This window comes from Pectinophora gossypiella, chromosome 9, assembly GCF_024362695.1.
Source record: "Pectinophora gossypiella chromosome 9, ilPecGoss1.1, whole genome shotgun sequence".
Lineage (NCBI taxonomy): Eukaryota > Metazoa > Arthropoda > Insecta > Lepidoptera > Gelechiidae > Pectinophora > Pectinophora gossypiella.
Window position 1 is genome coordinate 16,197,508 of NC_065412.1, and position 26,228 is coordinate 16,223,735.

The 26,228-nt window shown below is 41.5% G+C and overlaps 1 protein-coding gene across 1 annotated transcript in view; it reads right to left on the minus strand.

Annotated features, from left to right (window-relative positions):
• Window positions 1-3,823: 3,823 nt before the first annotated feature.
• The window catches only part of LOC126369595 (sushi, von Willebrand factor type A, EGF and pentraxin domain-containing protein 1), a 129,074-nt gene continuing 106,669 nt past the window's right edge, over window positions 3,824-26,228 (minus strand). The window contains exons 4-34 of the mRNA XM_050014081.1: window positions 21,488-21,569; window positions 21,065-21,378; window positions 19,811-20,932; window positions 19,549-19,728; window positions 19,083-19,265; window positions 18,701-18,985; window positions 18,333-18,610; window positions 17,711-18,141; window positions 17,296-17,612; window positions 17,021-17,202; window positions 16,052-16,937; window positions 15,206-15,913; window positions 14,629-15,099; window positions 13,687-14,528; window positions 12,697-13,580; window positions 12,229-12,608; window positions 11,729-12,146; window positions 11,106-11,647; window positions 10,812-11,024; window positions 10,415-10,570; window positions 9,987-10,128; window positions 9,656-9,727; window positions 9,144-9,334; window positions 8,547-8,720; window positions 8,077-8,253; window positions 7,704-7,865; window positions 7,411-7,535; window positions 6,938-7,091; window positions 6,208-6,406; window positions 5,443-5,768; window positions 3,824-5,023 (exon numbers count right to left, since the gene is read on the minus strand). Of these exons, the coding sequence (XP_049870038.1) occupies window positions 4,992-5,023; window positions 5,443-5,768; window positions 6,208-6,406; window positions 6,938-7,091; window positions 7,411-7,535; window positions 7,704-7,865; window positions 8,077-8,253; window positions 8,547-8,720; window positions 9,144-9,334; window positions 9,656-9,727; window positions 9,987-10,128; window positions 10,415-10,570; window positions 10,812-11,024; window positions 11,106-11,647; window positions 11,729-12,146; window positions 12,229-12,608; window positions 12,697-13,580; window positions 13,687-14,528; window positions 14,629-15,099; window positions 15,206-15,913; window positions 16,052-16,937; window positions 17,021-17,202; window positions 17,296-17,612; window positions 17,711-18,141; window positions 18,333-18,610; window positions 18,701-18,985; window positions 19,083-19,265; window positions 19,549-19,728; window positions 19,811-20,932; window positions 21,065-21,378; window positions 21,488-21,569 (10,628 nt within the window). The 3' untranslated portion in view covers window positions 3,824-4,991. The remainder of the gene's footprint in view (window positions 5,024-5,442; window positions 5,769-6,207; window positions 6,407-6,937; window positions 7,092-7,410; window positions 7,536-7,703; window positions 7,866-8,076; window positions 8,254-8,546; window positions 8,721-9,143; window positions 9,335-9,655; window positions 9,728-9,986; window positions 10,129-10,414; window positions 10,571-10,811; window positions 11,025-11,105; window positions 11,648-11,728; window positions 12,147-12,228; window positions 12,609-12,696; window positions 13,581-13,686; window positions 14,529-14,628; window positions 15,100-15,205; window positions 15,914-16,051; window positions 16,938-17,020; window positions 17,203-17,295; window positions 17,613-17,710; window positions 18,142-18,332; window positions 18,611-18,700; window positions 18,986-19,082; window positions 19,266-19,548; window positions 19,729-19,810; window positions 20,933-21,064; window positions 21,379-21,487; window positions 21,570-26,228) is intronic.

A 26,228-nucleotide genomic window follows, 5' to 3' on the forward strand; every position in this document is an offset into this window, starting at 1 on the left:
GTGTCTGCAGGAATCGGGGCCATTATCTATTATTATCTGGAGTAGAGTCGTTTAGATTATCTAAAATATTGTATCGTAGTTTCTATAAGCAGATATCTATTTGTTGTTAAGTGCTCTCTATCAGTAAAATTGATAAGAATGGCGTCATAAGATATAGTTTTAATAGGGGCCAACACATTTTTATTAAATGAACTTGATTATAATATATGAGGAGGAGATAGTTACTATTTATTTACAAATGGATAACCCTTTAACACGTTAACAGTCCCCATACAAGCGTTTCAAAACATGCCATATGTCCAAATGAGATATTATATTTTTTGGCTTTCGTTTGTTATTCAATGTGACATGTTTTTGACTTTTTCTATTTATAAGGTCTTTGGCTACAAGTCCTTTATGAAAATATCAACAAATTTTACGAGTCCGTGATTTGACAGCCCATAAAGCTGCACTGGTCTCGTGTACCTCATAGGGTACACGAACTCGGCGGAACCGCTCCCCGTGTGCCACATACGGTACACCGGACTGTTAACGTGTTAAGCCTTCCTAACGGGGTAAGCAGAGTATATGGTACTAATTGCTGCCATCCTGACATTTGTCTCCGCATACTCGTGTATGTGGAGAAATGTACAGATGATGTCTGCTTACCCCAGCTCAGCCAGCTCTGGTTCAGAGTAGATCGTGCTAAACCTTAGTCACTTTTCAATATTCACGCACTTTATACATAGTAAACTATTTTTAACTGTTTGATACGTGAACATGTTAAATAAGGTAAAAAGTAATTCATCATCATCAGCTCATTAACGTCCCCACTGCTGGGGCACGGGCCTTCCCTATGGATGGATAGGGAGATCGGGCCTTAACCTCTCATCTGCCGAGATACCAGACACAATAGATTTTACATTGTGTCTGGTCGAGATCCGCGTTCCGGCAGATGAGAGGTTAAACCATCACGCGGGCCCAGTGCGGATTGATGGTTATTAACGACTGCTAATGCAGCCGGGACCAACGGCTTAACGTGCCTTCCGAAGCACGGAGGAGCTCGAGATGAAAACTTTTTTTTTTGTGGTCACCCATCCTATGACCGGCCTTTGCGAAAGTTGCTTAACTTCAAGCGCGAGCGCGTTTACCGCTGCGCCACCGAGCTCCTCATCGGCTTACGGCCATTAAGACTGAAGTGACAGAAGTAAGTAAGACCCAGAGGGGGTGAGGTCGTGCCTCCGACACGAAATAGCGCGGGGTGAAGAGTTACCGTTCTAAACGTAATATTATTCTTTATTCTGTGCCATGAATGGAATTGACCTCATTTGTAATTATAAACACTATTGAAATGATGCCAACCGTTTATCTATTTGCAATCATGAATTTACAATTGGGTATTGTCTGATGGATGAACTTATAAAAGCAATAAAAAACATCGGTCGCTATGACAACAAAACAATCTAAAATCATATCTCGGTTTTGTGTAAATACCTCCGATAAATTGTTGATCAAAGGCAAATACCTATCAAAAACAATATCATAAGAAATACCTATTTATCTGTACGGAAATTACCAATATTTAAATTGTTATCATTCTGAAAGTAAAGTCAAGTTTATATCAGAGGCTCAGAAATGATCGTATTGTAAATTTGCTGAAAGTACTTATCTAATTACTTACTTAATTACTAAAGTCACCGACATAGCTCGGAGAATTGCAAAGCTGAAGTGGCAGTGGGCAGGACACATAGCGAGGAGAACCGATGGCCGATGGGGCGGAAGGGTTCTGGAGTGGCGACCACGTGTCGGACGACGCTCAGTGAGTAGGCCCGCTACAAGGTGGACCGACGATCTGGTGAAGGTCGCGGGAAGCCGCTGGATGCGGGCAGCGCAGGACCGATCGTCGTGGAGATCCTTGGGGGAGGCCTATGCCCAGCAGTGGGCGTCATACGGCTGATGATGATGATGATGACTTATCTAATTGTATTTATATTTAAAATTCATATATTCAAAGTTTGTAAAACTGTATAGGGCTGGATAAATAGGGAACGCTGAGGGTTCTCACCTGGTACAAAATTTAAGACAACAGGCCTGAGGGTGCTCGGTTGGGCGCGAACATCAGCTCGGCCTTTTTCTCCCATCAGCTGTCACTACTGTTGAGTGTTCTTAAATTTGGACAGTCCCCATACTATTTGAGGAAACAAATATATTCTTCTTCTTATCGTTTCGATGGCATTAGATTTCTTCAGCCCAGTGTTCCGCCACTCGAACAGCATCCTCGGTGGCACTCATCAGCCCCTCTCGCGTGCAGGTATCAGGGCACGCGGGGCAAGTTATCAGATGAGCCATAGTCTGTGGCGTAACACCACATACGCAGCTCAGATCCGACCTGATGAGAAAACCCCACCTGGACAGGTTATCTTTACTTCGGCCAACCTGTGTGTGGAGTCTATTTAAAGATTTCCAGGTCGGCCTGGTCAGCTCATAACCCGGTGGAAGGTTCTCCGAGAGGACAAATGGAGTAGGTAGCGTCGCCGTCCTGCGCCAAAGACTGCATCTGGCTTGGGAAGCCTCACACTCAGCCGGTTCGACAGCCTTCAAAAAGCTATTACGGCTCTTGAGCCTTAAACAAATATATTGTTTTGGTTATATTTTTACACTACAACCCTTTGCGCAGCGTTTAACTGCAAAATCAGTTATTTTTTATTCCCTAAAGATAGGAAAGAACAAAAACTTAGAAAACCTTTTTTAATCAAAACTTCTAAAAACGTCTTTTTCCGGCTTTTCTTTTTCGTAACTCATCATTCAGACGGGATACGCTGCACGTTGTTTCCCATTTTATAGCAATTTATCACGTATTTTAGCAGGACAGGATGAAAAACTGTCAAAATTTAGGAACACTCAGCAGTGCTGCCGGCTGCATCAGCTTCTAGTTTTTATCCTCAACCTTAGTGGGCCGATAGTGACAAGCGTTGTATTAGGCAGATCGTCGACCACATCTGCGAGGGCTAGTATTGTATTAAAAAATACCATTGTATTAACTAACCTTGACAGCCTCCGTGGTCTAGAGGTTAGACTCACGATCTGGAGGTCTGGGTTCGATTCCCGATGGGGACATTGTCGAAATCACTTTGTGAGACTGCCCTTTGTTTGGTAAGGACTTTTCAGGCTTGAATCACCTGATTGTCCGAAGAAGTAAGATGATTCCGTGCTTCGGAGGGCACGTTAAGACGTTGGTCCCGGCTATTAGCCGTAAAAACACCTCCACCAACCCACAGTGGAGCAGCGTGGGGGAGTATGCTCCATATCCCCTCCGGTTGATTGAGGGGAGGCCTGTGCCCAGCAGTGGGACGTATATAGGCTGTTTATGTTTATGTAACTAACCTTAAAAATTGCTCATTTAATCCACAACATATTTGTACATAACGGTGACATTTGACATTAGATAGCGACCACGCCCCATTTAAACGTCTGTCTGGGGTACACGCAGACGTAGCCATATCACGCGTGATACACGCGATATTGTTATACTCACATCTTGCATCAGACGTGGGGAATTTATTGGGGGACTTCACTGTACCCACCTATTGTAGGTAGAAAAGGTGAAGACAGAGGTATTGGGGGGTTAAAATGGCCACATCGAAGCAATTCATCTAAGAAAACAATATTGCTATTTGACATTTCTTTGCATTGCGCACTCACTTTTGTATGCGCAAATCTCAAATTGCATTTTTAGATGAATTGCTTCGATGTGGCATTTTTATCCCCAGATCATTGTCAAAATAAAAGTATGTTTCAATCATAGCGATTCTAAGCCTGGCAAGATAAAAATAAAAAGTCGTGATTATAAAATACGTATTAAAATTTATTATTTCATAAAAATTTTGTAAAAACTATTACTAACGTGGTAATAAATTGTGATGGAACATACGCCACCCGGTACTATGAGTATTGTTGGATAATTTCGTAGGTACGACTACACATTTATGAGATTATTACATTAGTACAACGTCAATACTTGGTTTAGCGTACAATCGTTTAGGAATTATAAATAACGTGTGACATAAATTATTACTTACGTAATATGGAAGTCTTATAGTTTTAATACATGTACTGATATGATACATTACGTAATTATTCATTTTTCTAATAATATAAAAATCTACACATCGCTCGTTCGCTCGTCAGTCACGCACACATTCAAATCAAGTGTTAATATTTAAAAATACAGTTCTGTTTATAATACAAAACACAAACCGTTGACTTACTAATTATCAACATAGTTTCGTGGTTCTAGTATTAACTTATTTGTTGATGTTTCAATAAAAATACAATAGAAGTACCGATAAAAATCACTAGTAGAAAATCAATACTATCACCACGAAAACTGAGGTCTACTATAAATATACAATATTTATTAATAACATTATATTTACACAATATTTATTGGAATGTCCTCGAATTAAAACTGAAAAATTCGTCAATAATAATTTCACCAAAGCCCTGCTTTCTGATATGGCAGTGTTCGCCTAAAAATACTTGAGCATTTTGTTCGATGATCGAAAACGCAGAACATCAACACATTCACTGTTTCATAATAATGCCATTTTATTAAACTATTGCGTGGAATGTTTGTGACGTATACAATTAAAAAATATATTTGGTGGGGCTGTAAAGAATAAACAGTGAGTGTGTTAATACACATTCTAGATAAAACTAACCTAATAATAAAGCTAACAGAGTACAAAATTACAATAACATACTTGCTCCCTGTGAGGAAGTGACATTCATTATCATACAGATGTTCTGTCGACCTCATAAGTGCATGCCCTTTGGGAAACTCCTTTGAACACAAATAATGTAATTCTTTATAATAGGTAAAGGGCGTGCACGTATTGCGGTGGCCGTACAATAATATAGACTATTATTGTTCGGATACACCGATAATTGTAACTAGTACGATAATATTATGTAAGTTTGACCAGAATACGACGAAACGCAGTCCTTTGCGATTACTGACCTTCACTATCGCTGTCGCTCTTATCTGAAAAGACATAGGGAGCATGTTACATTACATTGCATCATTCTGAATTGACTTGTTTGTGCAAACAAATTGTGGAATACGTGACGGTTGTTGCTTATATTGTACCAAAATTGTTGTTTACCAGTAAATAATGGTCTTTATAACGTGTTGTGATAAGTGAGATAGGTTAGAGCTTTATAGTAGGAGGCGTAAGCATTAGATTCAGACGTAAAATGGCTTGGAAATCGTGATTGGATTCATGTTGCGTTACTTTGGTATTTACTTTCGAACTGTCGATTATTGAATGATATGAATGCGATAAAACCAACATATCCAGATATTGGAAATCCAGTCACATTTCCTCAGCATTCATAGCTTGCAAAAGCTGCCATAAATAAAAACGGACGTGTATCTAAACTACGTGCCGAAATAATACCGACCTTTCTTACCCGGGTACGCGTGCCTCTTTAGCCGGTCGTACAGATCTTCCTTGGTCCCGTAGATGCTCGCGTTAGACCGCGCGAGGCTGTTCATCTTGCCGTTCATCCCGTTGTGTAAACTCTCCTTCATATACGTCTCGTTGTAGAAGTTCGGCATCTCCCATCCGTCTTCTTCATCGTCATAATAATGCGCATAAGTCGAGTGATGCGAGGGCGCGATGGACTCCGCATAAGGCGTATGTGCTCCGTAGTAGAAGTTGACTTGTGATCCATTCTGGTCGATAGCGGGTGTCAAAGTCTTCTTTGGTTCCTTTTTCTTCGTAGACCTAGTGGAAAAGTACGGTGTTTGTTAATAACGGAGATATGACGATAGTTGGCTGATGCCTGATAAGAATTCGTTACGTTTTATCACACTGTTGTTTAAGCAAACATTACGCAATTATTTTAAGATGGTTTATCAGATTCGGTTCGTTTTCTACTCTACTTTTAACATAATTATAGGAAATGCTCTTGGAATGTTATGTACTTCAATCTATTTGTTGGAAATTCTAACTAGCTTAAACACCGTCAGTAAGATACACCTCGATGAATCTCTCAGTTCATTCAAATTGCGAAGCCCTCACCGATTGACAAAGGGTGGCCTTGGTATTTCCGAAGTTAGTTTTCGCTATTAGTCATCAAAAGACCAAGGAATAGATAAATGAATCGTGTCTTGAGGTGCTACGTTCTTTACTCCCAGTGCAGCAGAGATGTGAAACAACATACCTGGCACAGATCATCCAAACGAGCAGCACGAGGAATATGATAAAGATGACGCCTCCAGCGACCCCGCTGGCGATATAGGCAAACTCGCTCTTGTCTCGGCAGTGTTTACCGGTGAAGGAGCCCGTGCAGCGGCAGGACACTTCACCACGCGAGTCCTTTATGCACTCGCCGCCGTTGTCGCAGTAGTTGTCGCACAAGTCTGTCGGAGAACAAGATATTAACTTAAGGACTCATAACTGAATGTAATGAGTAAAAAAATGCTGTATGAACAAAATTAACAGCCGTATCACGTACTTATAGTACCTATATTAGTTACTTAATGGTCGTCTACACGAAGTTATCTACCTCATAGATTTTCATGAGACTTACAGCTATCTTGACAGCTGTATTGTACAACTGTTATATCCTCTTGATTCTCCTTGTTTCTTGTTTAAAGCGAAGGCGCCAACCGCATAATGAGTCAGATTCTGATAATTCTATAATGTTCATTCCTCCAAATGAGTAGCTAAGCGACTAGTGAGGCTCTAGACGCTAGGTCACCACTTGTTAGTCCGGAAATATCGTTACTATTGTGCCATTACGTGGTAAGTATGGTTCCGTGCCTACCTGAACGCCTAGCCAAGGAGCCAATCGCTTTCTTTAACGCAATTCTTAGAATCACACTGTGACTTGCCTCATTGGCCTCTGTTATCTAATTTATCGTTTCTGCCCAAACTCAATCCCAACATACCTGTACAAACTTTCCCCGTGCCGTTGAAGCCAGGCTTGCACTGGCACTTGAATTCGTTGGTCTCCGTCATCAGCAAGCAGTATGCGTTCACGTCGCAATGCATCTCTGGGTTCGCACGGGTGTCACACGGGTTCGTGCACTCTGACTCGGACGTCTGTGGAGAAATGTTTTTTTATGTATTAGAATACAAATTCAGATTAGACATTAGGGGTTTGATTTAACAGGGTTACTTTAGTAAAGACGGTTTTATCTATTTTCTGTCCAGCAAATGGGTTCAATTCCATCTGAGTCTTTATGGCTCCCTGTTCTTTAGGAAGCGTGCAGCCATAGCTTGGAACACGGATATCGCAAGAGACTCGATAAATGAACATGCCATCCATGCCAAGGCTACAGTTTGTGGCTACCTTCATTCTTCACGATTCGATAGCAAAGAACTCAGGACGTAAGTCTATATAAATAATCAAGGAGCTTACCGCGCCAGGTCCCCTGGTACTGGTGTTGATCGGGCAAGTGATGCATGTGCTCTGTTGAGCTTCAGGCTGGTAGGTGCCCTTCTTGCACTGCACACACGTGTTCAGCGTAGCGTTCAGGTATGAGCCTGGAAATGAAAAAGTTGGTGTTTATGAGGTTTTGTTTGATAGGTTAGGAACATAATGATTACTGCTTACAAGCTGGTGAAGGGAACCTTCACCTTTGCTGCTTGAGCACTTACTGGAACAATCTCCAAATGATGATAAGGTCAAGTAGAAGATGCATAGGTACTCACCAGGTTTACAAACAGGCAGCGAGCACTGGTCGGGGGTAGCGGCGCCGTCGTGCGGCGTGGTGGTGCCGGGCGGGCAGGCGGCGCAGGCCGCGCCCGCGCCGCTGGCGCGCCACGTGCCGCGCGGGCACGGCTCGCAGCCGCCGTCGCTGCCCAGCTGTTCGCCTGGTAAACAAGATTCTACGTCAAATGGAGTCTCATATCTAAAGATGTCGCCACAGATTTGTTTGGTTTGTCGTATGTTTTGGACAACTAATCTTATACCCTTTAAAGTATCCTATCTTTTAAGATACCTATGAAGTTTATAAAAATAAAAAAATGACTCGTCGAAAAATACCTTCCTGTGATAAAAAGTTTATGTAGTATATTGGCTTACCTGATGGACAGTCATCCCGGCACTCGGCGGCGGACACAGCTTCGGTGGCACGCGTGGTCTGTCCCCGGGGGCATGCCACGCATGAAAACGCTCCCTCGCGCGGCTGGTATGACCCATGTCCGCAAGGACGACAAAGTTCTGCTTCCGCGTCGTAGTATTTACCCGCCGCGCATTTTTCTGGAATGGTTTATTTTGTGTTATTACTTATATAAGAAGGTAGAAACCAAAGAGTCCTCTTGCGACGATTCTGAACGACTATCGTATAAACTACTGACTCTCGTTTGGCTGCACCTTTGGTGAAAGAATCAGCCAAACTATATAAACGGTGAGTTTATTACACATCAAATTCCATAGGATATGAAATGACGAATAGTATCACGACATGGGAGCACGTCTTCTGTTCCAATTTCTATCGCCTATATATTGCCAGGAGCTGTCAAAGACCAAGTTATTAAAAAGTATAGACCAACCTTTGCAATCAGCAGCGCTTCTAGCCCCAGGCGCTTGCGTGACTCCCGGCTGCCCGGCGATGTTGGGACAGGCGGTACATTGTAGTTGACCCGCCTCGGACTGGTAGGAGCCCGCCGGACACGGCTTGCAGGTGTCGCTCGCTGCGTCCAGATATGTGCCCACCGCGCACGCCACTGCAATTGGTTGTTGAGGGTTAGTAAGTAAAAGATGACTGAAGATGAAATGAGATAGTGGGCGTTAATATTGTCAACGCGCACTTGTTTTTACGACTCCTACATAACAAAGAATATATGCGTTTTGGTTTATACCTATGCCTAGTCACCTGGTTTAGGATTTTTGTTTCCAGTGCGCGATCTTCTAGATAGGTTGATTATGCTTGATAAAAAGATAACATAACATACACATAAACAGACTACCTATATACGTCCCACTGCTGGGCACAGGCCTCCCCTCAATCAACCGGAGGGGGTATGGAGCATGTGTGTATCGTGCAATAGAAAGATAGCGATAAAAAATAACTCTTGCTATTTTAATGTAGTACTTGAGTCATTGATTTATATTGTCGCCTGGCTGTTTATAAAAGCAAAAACACTCACCGCAGTCAGGGGCCACGACAACTTGTCCCATCGGGCAGGCGTAGTCAGACACCAGGTCTAAACTAGCGGGGTCTGGCACGGTGTTGGGGAGGATGTTCCTCACGTCGAATTGTTCGTCTTCGAGAATCAACTTCTCCAGCAATCGTTGGACGGTGGACCTCTCGTTGTTGCCGCCGTGGATCACCGGGTCGCTACAAGTTTGGTCTCATTAGCACATAACGGTATTTTGAGTACGGTGTATATATCCACACCGAATTTGGGTCAAGCGATGGGTCGTTTGTTTTTTTTCGGCGCGGAATTTTAGTTAAACGTAAATTAAAATTGTTTTTGTAATTTTAATTCAATGCAGCAATTAATTTAAAAAATGATATTATTAAATTAAAAACTGTCACTTTCTTACTACAAAGCTTCAAAAGTCTAATTTGTTGCGGAAAAGAGAAACCAGTTTCTACATGTTATTTATAACTACAAATTGGTGCAAAAGTGCTAATTAGTCCATGCAAGGTACTTACTTGATGGCAGGGAAAGAGACCTCTACGCTGTAGGTGTCGCCCGCTTGCCGCCCCTCCCTACTGCCTCGAGTCCTAAGTGCCAACAAACATGCATTGTGAAGGAGAACATGCTTAAACAAGAAGTTCTAGTGCAATAGACAGGGTAATGTACTTCACAAGTGCGATACTATGTGTTGGAATAACACATGCCGACAAACTTAATAGTGCGCTACAGAAACGTCAAGGTAGTAAGTGTAACACTTTGTCAAAGTTGTGCTACCTACTCCAACACCTGTCGGGGAACTTGCAACTTTAGATTACGACGTAATCTACTTTTGAAAGTAATACTCACTCTTCCACTGGTATGATAGCGTCGAGAACGTATGTGTCTTCAGTGGTGACGCTGGGTGGAGAAGATACTTGTCTGGTCTGTCTCACATTGGCACGGTGGTCGCACTTTACGTTGATGTCCAGTTCTTTGCACTCTCGAGTACCTGGGGCAAATTATACCAATTGTCTCACGAAATATAAAAGGGGAAACTTTAATATCATTTCCATTTGGAATAAAAGAGATATTGTCTTTTATAACGTATGCAAGCACTTCTGTTCTTTGTGAATTGTAACTTGTGGCTCTTGAGACGTCAATGATGACCGTCCTCATAAATTATTGTTTGATACCAGTACAAAAAAAGGTTTTTAGGAAAATAGCCCCTTAAAGGGCAAGAGGACAACGTTAATAAAAACCAGATCGTTTGAGAAAGGTAGCGATATATTTCTTACCATCGACAGCATAAGAGCAGAAGTTCCAGTCCCTGTTAAGTTGGTTGATCGCGCTGCGTACTTTCTGACGAAGGACAGCTTGTCCAGCATCGTTGCAGAGCACTGAACTCGGGAACAACATTGATATCTTGAACACTCTTTGCGCTGGTGAAGCGGCTGTAAAGAGAGAAAAAGTCTGATTAAAGCCATGAATATTATTTAAGAACGCAGGTTTCATGAGAATCAATGTAAAATCTATGCGTATGGTCACGTTCGTACCCCTTTTCGATACGAACGATAAAACGATAGCCCGTAGTCCCTCTTGATATTCGTCACAAGAGGGATATAATGAACCAAAATCTATTGCGTAACTCGACAGATAAATGGTTCAAAAAGAACAATGATAAAAGGTTCTTACGTGAGCAAGCAGGGTAAACAAGAGGTAGAGATGGGTCGGTTGTGGGTCTCCAGAAGCCTTCAGCGCCGCAGGTGTAAAATGGTGGCACAGGCTGTGAGAAGCGCAGGTTGTCGCGGCATGCGATCTCGCACACCTTGAATTGACCACCCGCTCCCCAGTCTCGGCAGGATTGGTAACCGCCCAGAGGATCCGCCAGTGGAGGACAGAATTCAGCTGAAAATTATATATTTTTAAATCAACTGTAATTTAGAATTATTTTATATTATTTGAGATTTCAAATGAATCATAACTTACATAATACAGTAACTTTGAAAGTACAAGTGGCAGCATTGCCCGCTGCGTCGTACGCGATGTAAGCAATATCGTATGCGCCCCAAGCGAGGTTCTGTCCAGGAATGTGCCCAGATTTTTCCACCACTCTCGCAACTCCAACGTTGTCGCTGAACACAGGTGCGTCCCAGTTCACAATTGAAGAACCATTCTTTGCGATGACCCAGAGGTCGCCAGGGCAACGATCAACTCGAGGCGGTTCCTTGTCGACTTGTAATTGCTGGCATTTGGAACCAGTGTATCCATTCGGGCAGATTCTCTGGCCACAGTGGGATGGAACTATCCTTTCTACTCCACCAACAACATCTTCATACCCAGCCCAGTTAAGAACCAAGCCGCTGTAAAGGACCGGCTCAGTTCTGCAGTCACGGACTTGTTTCTGAATTTCGTTAGTGACGTCGAGAGCGCGATTCCATATTTGTACTTTAGTTAGGTGTCCTTGGAAGCCTGATTCTGTGTATGCCTTTGGATTGTCCGATTGAGGCTTTCCTAATGATACCCAAACACTGAAAATTTAAAGTATAGATTAGTAATCGGTCGAAATAACAAATTTTATATTATGCATGTTATGGTTAAAATAAACTTACTATTTTGGTAGTGTTCGTCCGCTGCCATATCCATCAATCTTACTAGCAATCAATCCTTCAGTAATGAGAGTTAATTCACCGCCGTTATTACCGTCCCAGACTAACGCTACATGGTGCCATTGCCCATCGTTGACTGTAGCGAATTCGCCGAAGCTCAGGTACACGTCTTGTAGTTCAGGGAATAAAGATACTTGGACACCATTCGAATGAGCTTGGATGATGGTTCTTCGGTTCAGAGCGATGTGAGAGTTACTGACGCTGTAAGCCGTGAAGAAAATGCCGCCTTCGTCCTGTTGTGTGTATTGCACCCACATAGCAATAGTGAAACTGTCAGTTGATCCAGAGTCGAATGGAACCACTTGAGCAGCGCTAGAACGCAATGGGTCGCTGAAGTAGAGGTCGTAGTCAACGCTGATAGCTGTAAATATTTAAAATACGTTTAGACATTTTGTAGTATAAAAGAAAATACGCGTCATACGTGTTGTGAGAATGAAGCTTACTCTTTCTACAGTCGTCTCCTGTAAGGTTGAACGGACATTGACAATAGAATCTTCCGGGTAGGTCAATGCAAGTAGCCGATGGGGGGCAAGAGTTTTCTTTGCAATCAATAATGTCTTCATCGCAGTTCTTTCCTTTGAATCCTGGAGCGCAGATGCAAGAGTATCCTTCGCCGTTATCAACGCAAGTAGCTCCGTTTTGACAGAGTCCAGCTTCGCAAGCGTCGAATTCGTACTGACAACCAATGCCAGTGTAATCCAAAGAGCAGGTACAGTTGAGTCCTGAACCGAAGTCTTGGCATTTGCCTCCGTGCATGCAAGGACTACCGATACACCTCTCAGGAGCAGTTTCACATTGTTTACCGTCTGTACCACTCGGACATCTGAAAAGTACCAGGCATGAATATCAAATCGTAAAAATTTGGTTGATACACATTTTATAAGTTACTTAGAGTTATATAAGTTACTTACACGCAGAAGAAATCTTGGAAGAGGTCAATACATTTGGCGTTGTTCTGACAGGGTTTGTTCATACAGTTGCCGATATCCCTCTCACAGCGGTGGCCAGTCCATCCTGCTTGGCACGCGCATTTGTATCCTCCTACTTCATCCTTACAAGTACCGCCATTGAAGCAGGGATTTGAAGCACAGTCATCGATGTTAGTTTCGCACATCTCTCCAGTAAACCCTTCGCGGCAGACACATTGGTACTTGTTGTCGAGATCGACACATCTTTCAGTGCCAGCAGGGTTGCAAGGTTCAGTCAAGCATTCGTCGATAGCTGTTTCACATTGTAAACCAATGTAACCAGGGCGACATTTACAGATAAAACCGTCTAGTTGATCAACACATGACGCGCCGTTCTGGCATGGATCTGAAGAACAGTCATCGATGGCATGTTGACATCTCTTGCCTGTGTATCCAGCCTCACAATTGCATGTGAAATCATCAATGCCGTCGATACATTGCCCTCCGTTTTCGCAAGGTGAAATAACACATTCGTTGATATTGATGTCGCAAGACGGACCAGTCCAGCCCGGTTCACAAATGCATTGATGAACAAAGAGCTTGTCGACGCAGATACCATGTTTGCATGGTTCACTTGAGCACAAATCTATCTTTTCGTGGCAGCGTTTTCCGGTGAAACCAGGTGGGCAGGCACAACTAAAGTCGTTGACGAGATCAGTACAAGGAGCGTCGAGGAGACAAGGTTTTTCAATACAGTCGTCGGTGTTGATTTCACAAAGTTGTCCTTCCCATCCGGGCAAGCACTCGCATTTGTAGCGTCCTTGTTGGAGAGCAATACATGAGGCGCCATTTGTGCAAGGGTTTCCGTTAGCAGAACATGGATCAATCTGAAAATTGAAAAATGTCGTGGTATGAATATTTCGAACAAAGTTTTGTACAAAATGTAACGTGAAGAATGTTTCATGCATATAATTTTAAACTATTAAACCTTACCGTAACATCGCAATCTATGCCAGTATAACCGGCTCTACACAAGCATGTGTAATTATTATATCCAGGTTCGTCTTTGCACATGGCTCGTTCAGGGCAAGTATCGTTTCTGCAGTCCGATTTTTCTTCTTGGCAGTTAATACCTCCATAGCCAGGTGGGCATGTACATCTGTATCCTTGAGGCAGATCGGTACAAGTGCCGCCGTTGTAACAAGGTTGGCTTGAGCATTCATCGATGTCGATTTCACATCTGCGTCCGGAGAATCCTGCTGGGCAGTAACACTGAACGCCATGTCCTTTAGGTACGCATAGACCTCCGTGTTGACATGCACTGTTTGAACATTCCACAGGCAGACATTCTTCTAATCCCGTAGCGCCTGTTCCTACAGTCTTCATATTTGTCGGGCATTCCATACAGGCAGTTTGTCCGATTATATTTTGATAGAAGTTTCTAGGACATTGAGAGCAAGGAGCTAAACCAGTAGGCGAATAAGTTCCAGGAGCGCACTTAGCTCTACAGCGATCTCTTCCAGGTGCGGCAGGTTGATAAGTATAAGTATTTACGGGACAAGCTTGACAATCCTTAAATCCTCCCACCGGTGGTTCAGCGGTGTAACTATTTCTTGGACACTCAAGACAAGGCACTAATCCGGTTGGTGAATATGTACCATATCCACACACGGGTATACAATCGGTAATGTCTTTGGAGCCTTCTTCTCTTGTGAATGTTCCTTGTGGGCATTTCAGGCATGAACCTTGTCTAGCTTGGTTTTGGAAGAAGCCTCGTGGGCACATCGTGCATGTTTTTTGTTTTTCTCCCGCAAATGTACCAGCAGGGCAGTGTACTGAAATTAAGAAATAAACAATGTCAAATTAGCTCAATATGAAAACAATAAAATGAAAAAAAATAAAATATTATGTATGGCATCACACTATAATACTTACAGCATCTTGGGACGTCGTTTGTGTCCATGTTAAGTACTTCGCCGACACTGCAAGTAAATCCTCTTGAAATTGAGCTTTTAATAGCTCTTAGTGGCGGGCATTGGTTGCCAATAGACGAAACGTTGAGTACAGGTTCAATAAGAGCGCTAGCGTATGGCACAGAGAGATCGAAAATGAGATTCAAAGTTGAACCACAGAGATCGTAGAGCTGTGTTTGCTTGATAGCTGGCGTGATTGCTAAAACGAAGTCCATTTTCACAACATTCTCGTCAAGAAGACTTGGCATTGCTTTCACGAATGTAACATTGATGTTGACGTTGACAGCAGAACAACGCTGGGAGAGCCTTTCGTTGAGAATGTTATCATATTGAGCGAGCAAGTCCTTGTATTGTGGTAAACAAGCATTGGAAACAGCACCAAGAGCGCGGTATTGTACGCTGGCGATGACGTGATAAGCGGCTTGTTGAGTATCTGAAAAAGAGATACAAATTATGTTTTTGTTGGAAACTAAGGCTCTACTATTTCAAAAGAGACTATATCCGCAGGATTTACTTTTTTGTAAGGAAATTATACTTACTTTCTGAAACGCAGTCCGGTACTACAGCAGTGGGTACCCATTGTCGTTTAGTTTCACATACAAATGTCTTAACGGGTTCACCGTCAGTGAATCTGAAGCCTGGACTGCAAGTAGCTATACACTGAATTCCTCTATCACCTGGCAGACAGTTTAATGCTCCGTTGGTTGGCGGCATCAATTCCCAGTCAACACAGGGTGTAGCTTGAACGGAAACTTGGAAGTGGCATTGAGCTTTGTTTCCATATTTATCTGATGCGATGACTGTTACGTTTTCATAGCCACGGATGGGAATTACAGCCCTCTCTGGGATGAACTTCAAGAACACTTCTCCTGACGCATCAGTAGCATTGATTCTTCTCCTTGTTTCGTTGAAGTTTACGGCATAACTGTCTTGTTTGTCCACTAGTTCAATAACGTAACTCTGCGGGCAACTTAGTTTCGGTGGAGTGTAATCCGGAACAGTTATGTTTACTTCACAAATAGCAACGTTGCCATCAAAGTCGAAGGCCACATATCTTACAACCATGTTGTGGAATACTTGGATAGGTGTTCTGAAGTGTTGAGGAGTTACTTCTAGTCTGGCTATAGCACCCGAATTGTCAATTGCCGTTGGTTCAGTAAAGTTCACTGGTAGCAAGCCACCATTTACGTCAGTCTGTACGACTATTGGTTGCTGAGGACAATTTTGGAAGACTGGAGGCTCGTTATCTGAAAATAAGAAAAGAGTTTTATCATGCCGTCCTCTGTTACGTATTCACTCATGGTGGTATTAATTATAATTGTGCTATTTAGAATTTCATGACTGTTTACTTCTAAAATTTACATTTAAAATATGTGATTACTTACCAACACAAGGAGAATATCCATAATCGTAACCCAAAAGCGGCTCATTTGCCGGTTCGTCGCATCCCATCAACTCAAACTTGAGACAAGCGTTGTCCATAAAGCTGACGATACCCAGAATAACGAATCTAGCTTGAACGTATTTGGGCAAAGTAATCATTGCTAATTCACCATAGTTTCCTGGATCCCTCATAGTCAGATTGAAGTTGGGGAAATAAACAACATAGTTCTCATTTTCAGCTTGTTTGTAGAAAAATCGTATTTCAGTAGGTCGTCCTACAATATCTGATGTAACAACTCCTTTAACTAGAATAGCTTTGACCCTGTATACTTTTCCCAAATCTACACTGACGTATGTGAACGCTTCTTGTTTGCCACACCAACCAGTAACAGAATTAAGTCTGATGTTTCTTGCTTCGTAGTTAGGTCTTTCTGATGTGGCATTTATTGCCGAGTCAGGAATTCTGCCTGACGCAAGACCAAGAGGCTTGATAACTTTGCATTCAGGTTCACGCATACAAGTGATTGGTCGTGGATTTATAAGAATGTATCCGGGTCTTGAACAACCGAACAAGACTTCAGATCCTTGTTCGTAACTCCTTGCGATTTGGTAGCCATCAGCAGGTCTACCTGGATCTTCACATACAGGTCCCTCGCATCTTAGATCTCCAAAGTCCCAAATGCCATTAGCTTGACACCTAACCACATTGTCGTGTTTACTTGTCTGTCCAGCAAGTTTGAAAGTATTCTGGCAACCGAAGAAGAAAGAGCTTTGGTATCTTGTGTCGAGGTATTGTCCATATTCTGCACCAGGCGTAGGCATTGGCACACCGCAATCTTTTCTTGGGCATTGAGGTTGAGCTCCGGACAGCCAGTAGTCGGGCAGACCCTATATAAATGAAATTCAATGAGATCATGATTAAATTATTCTAAGAATTCCAACCCTCAATAAATATAATATTTTGCACTTACCGGTTTAGGGTCATACACACATTGTCTGAATGACGATGTTACAGTATTCCTCAAATGTCTACCGGGAGCACCACAAGTAATGGTAACATTGTCTCTATATGGCACCAGTACACTTTCTGGGTCTTCTCTTATCACCTTAAGCCCATCGTTTTTGTCATCAGATAAGGTCACGCAACGAGCATCTGAAAAGGTAAAAAAGTGATTTTAAACGTGATGTAATTAGATTAAGCTATAATAATTGATATCTATTTAGCAGAAAAAAAAATCATTCTTACATTGGCATTCAGGAACAGTTCCATTCCACGTTCCACTGGAGGTACAGTAGAATGTGTGGAATCCAGACATAACGTAACCGAAGTCACATTGATATTTGATATTGTCTCCGAAATGGTAAGAGCTCTGGGTAGAGAGAAGTTTGCCGTTCTCCGGAACACCAGGGGGCGGGCACATGACTGGTACGCACGTCTTGTTTCTTTGGTAAGTATCACCGTCTCTCTCACCAGTCTCTGATCTCTCAATAGAGAATCCTGCGGTACCGTTGGCAGAATAAAGCTCAAAACCCAAACTGCAGGCACACGAGTAGTTGCCCGGTCTGCAAGAAACATAAATTGATAATTGGTGTCTTTTATAATTCTTTTTTATTTCAAGGTAACAGCTTAGGTTGAATAAGAAGTGATAATTTTAACTTACGTGTTGATACATTTTTGGTTACATCCGCCATTATTCTCATTACATTCGTTGATATCAGCACAGTCTAGTCTGGCACATCCCATAACTTCCAGTTTCAGACAGGGAGCGCCAACGTAGTCTTGAATTTTGAACTTGATATATTGCGCTTCAATAGGCATTGGCAGATTTAAAACAGATAGAGTAGGCTCCAAAATACGGAATTCGACTGCCGTACCATCAGGGTTCGTGTAATCTTTAAACACGTCGGTCAAGTCATTGCTGTATTGAATCCTGATCGCTGATGTGAAAGCAATATTGCCGTCAGCACGCATAACGCTCATGGTTCTGAATCCTCTAATAATGGTTGGTGCTCTTAAATCAATCAGGACCCAGTTAGCTCCGGCTTCTAAGTTGTTGCCGCACCAACCGCCTCCGTTATTCAAACGCACCATCTAAAATTTTAATAACTATTTTTTTAACTTCATTTACAAGCATTTATAAATTCACGTAGCTGAGTAGGATCCATAAGGCTAATATTATTATGTATTATCTAGCGTAACTTGATGTGAATTAGGTGAACAAACCATCTCGCTTATAATATGTACAATTGTACATCAATAACAGGACTTAAAAAATAACATACCCCTTTAGAATATCCAAGTTCAGGAGTGGATGTGGTAATAGATTCATCAGGGATAGCGCCGTTTATGAGACCCAAGTCGCCTACTGGCCTACAATCCAGACTAGGGGCGAAGCCAGGTCGGCATGGACAGTAGAAACCACCTTGGGTATTCTTGCATTCCGTGGACGCAGTGTCACACTGGCTGCTAAGACATTCATTGATATCGTCGCAAGTTGGTGCCGGGTCAAATTCTTGATTTGTTCCGCATCTGAGTACGCTTGGTCCGTTGAGCTTGTAACCTGAAATGCGAATATTAGATTTGTGTTTGAAACTGCAGTTTTTGCAGAAGTGACAAAGTATGTCCTATAAAAGGATTATAATTAAATTACCTTTGAAGCATTGCACACGAGCTTCATCACCGTACATGTAAACTCTGGACTGGTCAACAATAAATCCGTTTTTGATTTCAGGGAAGTTCGGGCAGATAGACTTGGTGCAGGATGGCACTTCCCCAGACCATGTACCGTTGCTCATACACAGTAGCACTGGTTGTCCGGAACGCACGTAACCAGGTTCACACTCGTATCGTACGATAGTACCGTAGCTACGTCCACCTCCGTTGAGGATCGAAACATTTGCGTGGGGAACATCAGGTAGTGCCACACATTGCGATGCTGGAAAGTAAAAAAATAAATTAAATGAGAAAATAAAATATAACTTAATAAATTATGGTTAATGTCAAATCAAAAAGCCGTGATGTCAGTTCCATACCAAGGCAAGTAGGTGTTCTTTCCCATCGTCCGTCGGATAGACAAGAAATTCTCTCAATAGGTTGCCCTGTTGGGAAAGCAAATCCGGCGTAACACTGGTAAGTGGCGACGCCTCGGTATGTAACGTTTGTGGAACCAATTGAGAAACCGTTGTCGATTTGTGGCACGGGCCCGCAGTACACCTCTGCAAAATAAAAATATTAGATTAATTCATAGCCATGACTAAATAAAAACGACATTTGGAATAAACTGTTTAGAGAAACTACCTGGATATATTTGTGTAAAAAAAAATAGTAAAACAAACTAAAATATGTGCTTCTGACCTAACCCTAGTACTTTGTTATCTTGTTGTGTATTGTGCTATTATTCGTGTACGCTTACGACCTGTTTATCAGGTAAACGTACATAATATAATTTATAATGTAAAAGCTGCCGGTGTAGGTACTTATAATAAATAAATAATTTACCTTGACAGCTTGGGATGTAAGTGGTCGACCATTTGCCTCCGTCCATACATTTAGTGGTGATTCTGGATTTGCCAGTGGCGAATTCTTGACCGATTGGACACGAGAATGTTATTACAGTACCAAAGGCGGTGTCCCTGTTCGATGCGAGAGCACCAATACCAGACTTTAACGGTGGGCAATCTGGAATCAGAATAAAAATATTTATTATAACAAAATTCAAGTAAATTGGTTAAATGAATTCCTAAAATAATGTAGTCTTTACCTGCAGAGAAAGTCGCCTTCCAGCCTTCTCCATTATGCAATGCATCAGACACAAATCGTATAAGCATTTCGCCACTAGAAGCCGTCAGTGTAATCCTAGGCTTAACTGTGAATCCATTTTCAGAGTGCAATCTTAATCCACTTGTACTCGATCCATCAAAAACTTGTACTACATCTGAGGGATGGATGTTAAATTCGTCAAATTTCAAAGAAAGCGGGCCACCATCAGGGTTCTTTATCCTATATAAACATTCCTGATTGTTTGGATAGCTGGAGAGTCCATAAGCAGGAGAGGTAAACGTTCCGTTAGCCGCTATTATCGTGGCTCTGCATCCCTGCGAGTATCGCATGTTGAATCCCTTCTTAGAATCGCCGAGGCTTGTTCGGAAGTACATGTAGAGATGGTTAGTTGTAGATATAACCACTTTTTGGTTATCTTCACCGGGGCCAGTAAGTCTCGCGAGCACAGGGCTAGATGGCGTGTTACCATCCTTGACAACGATATAATCTCTGTTCATGCCGAGATCCAAATCTTCAATCTCTAATGACACTATTCTACCCGGCTGAGCTTCAATGATGTACATACACTCTAGACCGCCAGGGTAGCCGTTAGGATAGCCGGGCGATGTCAATACTTGGCCTTGAGGTGTGGCCCTAAGTGTGCCACCGCAGTTTGATGACTCAGTCTTCCACGCCGCGCGGAAACCTTTCCTTTCTACAGATCCGTCTGTGCTGAATTTAATTATCATAAAGTTCGAAGCTGATACGTAAAGTTTACTAGATAAGTCTTGTTTGCCTGAGAGCGTCGCCAGGTTTACAGATTTATCTTCGGTCCTGCCACCCACTAAGATTTGAACAGTGTCGAAAGACTTTTCAGTTTCAAAATCTTGGAACTGTAAAACGATATTTTGACCTTGTGGTCCTTCGAGGGTCCATTTGCATTCGCTGAATGGTGGATATTTGTGAGGATAGTTAGGGCTCTCCACCACATCTCCGCTGCTCGCCATGTAGTAGTGGCACTCGGAAGCACAGTCCATTTCGTCGGAAGCATCACCACAATCGTCTTGCTTGTCGCATTTGAAGGCTGCGTTTATGCATCTTCCGTTCGAACAATGGAAGGTTCCTGCAAAAGAAAGGTATTGTTTGAAACAATTGTTTTAGCAACCTTAGCATTGCTTGTTTACGCTTCCGTTTTATGCGATTAATTAAATTAATTAGGGTTTTATTTGCATTGACCGAATTTGTGTTTACTTACCGGCGGGGCAGGCGTTAGCTCTGCACATAAACGGCAGGAGGGTTTCGCAGGTAGTGAGTTCCCAAGACTGACTGTCAGAAGAGACGTGGACATCGACACATTCTCCGTTCTTGGGGTTTGGTTGTCGGAGGTCCCAGAAACCGGCATATTGTGACACCAGGGCACCGGCCGCCGATTCCAAAGTGTTCGTTCTTAGGTCGTCTACTGTGGCGAGACCGAGCCAGTAGTGGTTATTACTTGGACTAGCTGGTACCATACTCGCGGTTATATTGTTTTCCGTGTAACTGTCTACAACCATCAATTCGCTGCCGTATCTGAAAATAACATTTAATTTTTTCAATTAAACTAATGTTATATAGGTCGATAGGCAGATGAACGTATTTTTATTTCCTGAAAGTTACTCTTGATTAGTTAATATATTACCTTCGACATAGTTCGGCCGCCTTTTCCCACGAATGCCTGATGTTGAAAAATTTGTAACAATGTAACCCCTTCAACTCCCAACCTGAAACGATGAGAAAATTTATAATTAAAATGTTGAATGATGTTCGGAGCTAAGGGTTTTAAAAGGTGATAGTTTATAGGTAAAGTTTAGACAGAGACAGATTTCACATTTTGTTTAAGGCATTACTTAGCGAGCGAGGCAAGTCAATAACGTGTGTAAATAAACGCCCATCGTTATTCAAATAAATAGCTTTCACTGAAAGCGATGCCCAGTGAAATCGTTGGCTATTTTAGTATGTAGCATCAACAAAGGAAGTAGATACTCTCGTAGGAATATTAAAGTTTTTAATTAAGTACTTATTGAGTGACGCTTAAGGCTAGAGGCTTAAATGTCCGTGCCCTGTTGGGGGTTAAATCTGATTACGTGTATTACTTTTTAATTGAAATTATCCTGCAAGAAGTTAACGTAAATACGGAGGCAGGAAAGGGTGGACGAAAATGGTTACTGATTAAGTTAATTTGCCGTAAAGCAGAAGTTTATCGACAAAGTTGTTAGGTCACGCTCCGATTTAGGGAACACGCCTGAACTTGACACACGTTTATGATGACTAGTGACCTGTTTTCTTAAACAGCTGTTGTAAAGCAGTAATAAAATCTACAGTTCTTTTGACTATCTCATGAATAACTACCCATGTTTGAATGACTTAAAAGAATTTTGAGACAGATTTTCGAGCACGAAATGAACGATATTCAGATAAGACAAAAGGACATCGAAAACCAACGATACAGGTAAAACGTTCACCGTTAGTACCGAACCTAATATTTCGTATTCTCCTTGTCACTCGCACGGATACCAGCTGCTAGACTATTGAATAAAGGATCAGTGAATTTAGTGTCAAACAAGAGTCAAATGAGCAAACGTTCGAGCAAATTCTCGAGAATTCGAGACTTGCTATTCGTACGGAAAGGAACGTGTTTTGCTTTTGAAGTAACTGTTTATTTCCCGTATCAATGCGGGATTTTGTAGGATCAAAGGGAATAATTGATTGACTCTCAGTTGAGCCTGAAGTTTACTTTCTACGGTGCACATATGGTTGTATTGAATATAATAAATACAATATTTTAAGAGATTACAATATTATAAATAGGTAATGTAATTATTTTATGCTCTAAGTAGAGTTAAGTAGACACAGAGCGTAGAAAGTGTACCTATCTGTAATATGTAATTAAAAACACATGGAAGATCTCGGAGTCAAAAATACACTACCTATTCATTACAGAATTTCTCGCTAATGAGAACTCTTCGTTCCAACATAAATTAAAAGGCCAGGCTTAAGATTCCAATAAGCGAATAAAGAAGGTAATCGTTTTCAAACGAGTTATCTCAAAGAAATAGTGAATCGGTGCAAACGCAGCGACCTGTATGGGCGTGTAAAAACGCGGGAACAACTATAGAATACGTCAACCTCGGTTCCGCAGTCACTTTTACATCCGTGTTCGTATTCCCATATAAAAAGTGTCAACAAGCTGCTGGCAAGCTTGTGTCAACAGAAACGTTGCTAAATGGAACCGAAGTACCCAGCTGGGCTGGTCACGAAGGTTAAATACCTACCCATATGAGCAGATACTGTTTACTCTGTGCAGCTATTGGCTGTGATTGATTTTCGGTTTCACCAACGGCGGAGTTTATGTAACCGATGCGTGAAACTTCAGAGACAACAAGTCAACAAACAACACATACTTTTCATTCTAACCCTACCAAAACGAAACAAAACAATAGCATATAAATATCTGAAAACTATTTACTGTATATTTGGATCGCTTGTTCCAACATCGTAAATAACGCGGAACCGTTATCCGCTCCACCACGAAACAATTTCACGAAAAATTTGCACCCACTAATAAGGTAACCGCACCCCAATTTGTCTGGGCCATGGGTCGTGAACGACAGATTACGTCGGATTACACTATCGACTGGTCTGACACCCCCTCTGATGCCTCCAGACGTCTCGACACGCCCTGACGCGTTTTGTGATGTGGAAATGTGGAAAACACCCGATAAGTTCCTGATAATACGTATTCGGGGAAAGGGTAACGCTGGATTCGCTTTGGTAATGAGTTTTTGGTTTTATGTAGATTGGGCATTGTGGTTGGTGTAATAACGCGAGCTACCTTTGTGGAAACCTATCGGTAAACAGATAACATCCGAGTTTTACAATGCTGGGTCATGGGCGTTCTTGATTTACGACCGCGTGAAAAGGAACCTTTCCTTTAATGGGATCCCTTAAGATCCCTTTCCCTGAATTGCATAGAAATTAACAATTGTTTTACACAACTAATCTTTACACCTATCCAAGAGCGTTAAAAATTGTGAAGAAAAAAAAATATGCAGAAATCTTGTCAAGAGTACACCCTGAACTCGAATGCTTTCGAAACCAATTACCACTTGTCGGCGAATGTCAGTTGTCATTCAAGTTTTCGTAAATAGGTCGCGAGAAAAAGACGTAGGTAGGAGTACTTTCGACACAGGTAAACAAATAAGTTTCCAAATAATAAAATAGACGATATCCGTGCGTGTGAATTATAAAAAAAATGAATATATAATGGTTTAAATAGAGCGTGATGTAGGCGTCGCGGCCGGTATGTTCGCAAGTAAAGTTGCACGCTTCACTGGTCGGCGCAAGCGACGCAAGTGGCCTACTTACGTTACCGCTGCGAAATGCACATGCCTCTGTCGTCTCTATTTAGCTGCTTTTCTTCCTGACTGACATTAATCTAAATTCTGAACATTGACGCTTGAGTTGGCTGATGTTTACATAAGGAGTCTGTTTGGGTAAAGGTTAGAGTTTAATGCAAATTTTGTTCAGATGTGGTTCAGGTTCCGGAACGGATTAGATTAGTAGGTATGAAAATATAACATAGTGAATATGGGGGTAGAGTTAGATACACTGATTACTCGCCAGCTGGCATAACTATAAAGCGATACTTCACTTGTTGTTAATGGTTATAAAGATGACGGTTTTTAGTCGAAAGATGTACACTACAGAATAAAAGAAAAGCTCAAGTCTAATCGTACTAAATAGGTTGCCTGGTACAGATTGCTACTTAGCAATAATGCTGCCTATTATACTCTTTTTCTCTTTTGTTTTGTATTTCTGAATTTGCGGTGAGTGCAATAAATAATTTGTTTTGTTATTCTGTTAATAATTTGTTATTCTGTGTATATGTAAGGACATTATCTGATGCTAAAATTATTCAGCCAATTTAAGATGTAGTTATAATCGTCATGTTTCCAGTAATTACAACCAATCAGTAAGGCGATAATTTCTCCTCTCGGGAAACGAGGTAATAGCCACAGGTTCGTTGCAAAATCATTTCAAAATGACACATTTTGTCGGTATAAATGTTTTGAAATAGTTTTAAATGTACTCTAACTTCCGCCGCAATATGAAATCAGGGTTTGGAAATGTAGGATTAGGAAAAAATACGTAATACTTACTATTATTGTCCTCAATTTAATGACTTAAAATTTAATAAGTACACATTGAAAATAGAAAAAAGAGATAAAAAAATAACAATAAAAACAACACCAGCTTATTATAAATGGAATACTTGTTCCAGCGCGCCACAGTTAGGTAGAGCTATTCCCCTGAACTACCAGCCCTATTCTCTGCGCAAAAAAGCTGCCAGCTCTGGGATCGCCAGTTGCCTCAATGATAATACTTACTTTAAAGGATTATTTTTATAGCCTTTACCCGTGTTTAGGAAAACCAACTCAGCCTAACTGTCCCGGCTTGACAAATGCGGGTTTTGGACCCGTCCTATATTCAGGCTTTTTCGATTGAATTTTCACTTCGTAATGTTTTAATTTAGAGATAGATTGCATATTTCACATTAAATTCTTACATCATTTTCCGATTCCTACCAAAAGCACTATTATAATCAATCAAAAAGGGCTCAATAGTGCGAAAATTTTTCTTTCTATACATTCTGACTCTACGTAGAATTTTGATAAGTATTTGGTTTAACATTATCAGTGTTTTTTCCGTGTGCTTCTCCTGGTAAACTTCGCTGATTGTGACCATCATCACGATGCTCAAATTGCTACTTGACATGTCAAGTAGCATGAACCATCTTTTTAAGTCATCCCCGACAATTTGGTTATAATGTCCCAAAAGCATTCAAATGCCAAGTGACTTCATTTAACGAGGGACCTATCTAAATTCACACTTGAAGTGTTAGAAGTTAGGGTAGTTAGCGAGTTTGCGGCAAGAGACGCGCTAAACAGTGTTGGCGCCCGATGACCCAAATCCTGTTTGTTTCAGTTACTTAGTTATACTTATCAAAAGTAATATTATAAATGCGAAAGTGACTCTGGTTGTCAATATTTCTTGCTTTTTTTAAAAACGTCTCTAGGGCCCTGTGCCGATTTTCTTGCAGCCACTTTTCTTAGGCTATATCTACAGGTTGCAGTGGTTTTACGCGGATGAGACATTCGACAAAAAATATATTTATGTATAAGTGGACGATCCAAAGTGTAACTATGTAAGTATGTGAGTATGTATGTAAGTATGTATGTACCAACTGAACAAAGATTTTTTGAGTTTGAGTTTGTTATCTAATAATTTATACGAAATTTTGTATGGAGATTTAGAATAAGACCAGGGAAGAACACAGGTTGTAATAAAAAGATGTATAAAAATTACACGTCCCCGCGATA